At 41.1% G+C, this 3,597-nt stretch overlaps 1 protein-coding gene across 1 annotated transcript in view; it reads right to left on the reverse strand.

Annotated features, from left to right (window-relative positions):
- Positions 1 to 3,154: 3,154 nt before the first annotated feature.
- The window catches only part of LOC119425360 (lactose-binding lectin l-2-like), a 6,936-nt gene continuing 6,493 nt past the window's right edge, over positions 3,155 to 3,597 (reverse strand). Inside the window, exon 2 of the mRNA XM_037692881.1 lies at positions 3,155 to 3,597. Within this exon, the coding sequence (XP_037548809.1) occupies positions 3,155 to 3,597 (443 nt within the window).

Here is a 3,597-nt window from a genome sequence, read left to right on the forward strand (position 1 = left end):
TGGTATGGTATGGTATGGTATGGTATGGTATGGTATGGTATGGTATGGTATGGTATGGTATGGTATGGTATGGTATGGTATGGTATGGTATGGTATGGTATGGTAATTTGAAGTTGTCATGAAATATACTTGTAACACAAAGATAAAATGTGTGTTTTTTTAAACTCCAAGAAAACTACAGAACAAATGGAAAAAGTGTTTTGTTGTATAATTTGGAGGCTGGAATGTTTAATTGTGAATGGTGACCATTACTGCAATAAACAACATATTTATTATTTCATTCCTCTAAATTAGATTGTTTCATTTCTAAACAGCTTACCAAAAGTTAATTACATATTTGATTTGATTTGTTGAACCTGCTGAAACATTTCAGAAACAAACGGCAGAGGTTAAACTCTCCACATAACTCTCCACTAGCCCCTCAGTCGTTTCCAACTTCCGGCCTGTCTCCAGACTCCCATTTGTTTCTAAACTACTGAAGAAAATAGTCGAGTCCCAGTTGAAGTGCTTCCTGGAGGATCACGCCATCTTAGAGCTATTCCAATCTGGCTTTAAACCTCTCCACGGCACTGAAACTGCCCTGCTGAAGGTTTTTAACAACATCTTCAGAATCACAGATACCGGTGATTCTGTGCTGCTTGTCCTGTTGGACCTCACAGCCGCCTTTGACACCATCGACCATGAGATCCTCATTGCTAGGTTGGAGCAGTGGGTGGGCATCACAGGGTCAGCCCTCAATTGGCTCAGATCTTACCTCGCTGACAGATCCTTTAGTGTCTCCATCAAGGATTTTAGTTCTGCAGTGGCAGAGCTTAAATGGGGGGTTCTGCAGGGGTCCATCCTGGGTCCCCTCCTATTCTCTTTATACCTGCTGCCACTTGGTGCTATTTTCTGGAAACACAACATGCCCTTTCACTTCTACGCCGATGACTGTCAAATTTACTTCTCCCTAAGACACAATGGTACATGCTCTGTTCATCCTATGCTCAACTGCCTGGCTGACATCAGGGACTGGATGGCTTTAAACTTCTTAAGTTTCAATGAAAAGAAGTCTGAAGTCATGTTGTTCCCTCCCAACGACACAATCACAAACCACTGCATCGACCTTTCTACTCTAACCCTGTCAGAAAAACAAAGAGTCACTAATCTGGGAGTGATAATGGACCCTTCCCTGAAACTTAACAATCATGTAAACATGGTCGTTAAATCATGTTTCTTCCAACTGAGGCGGCTGTCTAAACTGAAGCCCATATTGTCCAAAAAGGACCTGGAGACAGCAATCCATGCATTCATTACATCTAGGCTTGATTACTGCAATTCGCTCCTGTTTGGTATCAGTCAGCCCTCCATAGCACGACTACAACTGGTCCAGAATGCAGCAGCCCAATTTTTAACCAGTACAGGCAAAAGAGAGCACATTACACCAGTTTTGGCCTCACTGCACTGGTTACCAGTTCACTTTCGAATCCAGTTCAAAATACTCCTGTATGTCTACAAATCGCTGAACAGTTTCGCCCCCACCCCACTATCTCTCTGATTTGCTACAGCCGTATGTTCCACCACGTTCCCTGAGGTCAGAGGACCAGTTGCTCCTCACAGTTCCAGGAACTCGTCTTAAGCGCAGAGGTGACAGGGCCTTCAACACCAGATGATCTGTTTTGAAACCATATGCTTCACACAGGTTAGTCTGCATATTTATTATCTGCAATGTTTTTATGTCTATATTCTGATTTACCTCATTTTGTACTTTGCTTTGTGTGTTGCCTGTTTTTCTGTCTGTACAGCACTTTGGTTGGCCTTGTCACTGTTTTAAGTGCTCTATAAATAAAATGGTATGGTATGCTTTGCTGCATATTTAAAAAAAATGCTAACGTTCTAATAATTTTTTAAAGGTCCATGAAAAATAATTTTAGTATAAATAATAATGTGAGAAATTAGGTAGTGAAGATTGGTTGTAATAAGATAATGCATTCTTCTCCTCAGTTATTACAGGATGTAATCTACGCTGCAGGTTCTGGGTCTGTTTGCAGGTGTTGTATGTTGAAAAGAGCTCATTTTATTTTATCTGGTCACATTTGTTGTTTTTCTCACAGAAACCTGATTAGATATGGTCACATGACTGTATGAAGCATCATCGGAAGGAGATAAAATAAAATGTTAATACTAAGATGGAAAACTACTCAACTTGAGGTGATATTAACAAATACAGACACATTAAGTTGCAGATTGATTCTTTATTACAAGGTTTCATTTACGTCAGCATAACCCAGTGACCCGGCTGGATTAAACATGTGGAACCATCTTTAAGGACAGACTGTGCAGGTGGCACAAACAGAGGAGTAGTTTTCAGAACATGGGACATCATTCCACGGTTTATCCTCTTGATAGTTAGTGTGCACACAGTGTTCAGATCTTTCTTGGTTGTTTGGTTCCCCTACAGTCCGATGGAAGAATCGAGCTGCAGAACCATCAGAACACGTCCATTTTCCTTCATGATGTAGATCTGAGTCCAATCCAGGTCCGTTGCTCAGCTGAGCAAAGTAGTACCTGATCGCCAACCACCATCTTCTATATACATCTCACCTCAGTTGGCATGATATGATTGATTAAGTGTGTTTAAAAAGAAAGGTAAGATTAAAAAAAACTAAATGTTGATCTCTTTAAATAAAACCTGCATTTTCATCATTTTCAAAAAAGAGGATAATTTTCAAAATATTCAATTAAAAAAAAGATCAAATATGTTATCACTGAAGATAAGTGGAGCAAGATTCAAGTTAATCAAAGCTGGAAGTGTCACTAAGTGATGTCAGAAGAGGCAGCGGCCTTTTGGTGCACCTCCTCCTGGTCCCCCGCAGACAGACAGTCTCCGAGACAAATCATTTTTTATGATATAGACTTAGAGGTGGAGGAGACGAACTCCAGTGAGCTGTGCAATGACTGCACTGTTGGTAATATCAACTTTGAAAAAAGAAACAGAAGCAGGCCTATATCTGAATTTATCTCCCTAAAATCCAGATTGTAGCGTTGACACCTGAAATGAATCCAAAATTATTTCCCTTGATTAAACACAGAGTTTCTGTGCGTTTGCTGATTTTAACATTTGGTTTCACTACACGTTACTGTGTTAATGTTACTATCAGCTGTCTTTTATCTGCTACTTAGGACAAGCTATGCGAGACGCACAAACAAAAGGATAAGTCTTTGAGCAAGGAATATCATTCCACCTAAAATGCTCTCCATAGTTGGTTTGTCCACAGTGTTCAATTCCTTTCTGATTGTTTGGCTCGTGGTCCTTCCAGTGAGTGAAACTATATTTACACCCATCAGACCACATCCATCCTCCTTCCTTGTGAACATCAGTGAGTCCGATCCAGGTTTCTCCCTGAGAGGGGTCAAAGTTCTTGGTCAGAAACTCAACAAATTGATGTTCTTCCAGACTGTGGATGGACACCAGGTTGGCCTTTTCTGACACACACTGGAGCTCTGCTTCTCCCCAGGTCCGGGGTGTGGCGACATACTTGTAGCAGCGACCGTTGAAGCTGAACCAGAACATGGGACAGTTGCTGCGCTGCAGCTTCAGCTCCTGTCCATCTGAAG

Source organism: Nematolebias whitei, chromosome 19 (genome assembly GCF_014905685.2).
Source record: "Nematolebias whitei isolate Nwh7 chromosome 19, NemWhi1, whole genome shotgun sequence".
NCBI lineage: Eukaryota > Metazoa > Chordata > Actinopteri > Cyprinodontiformes > Rivulidae > Nematolebias > Nematolebias whitei.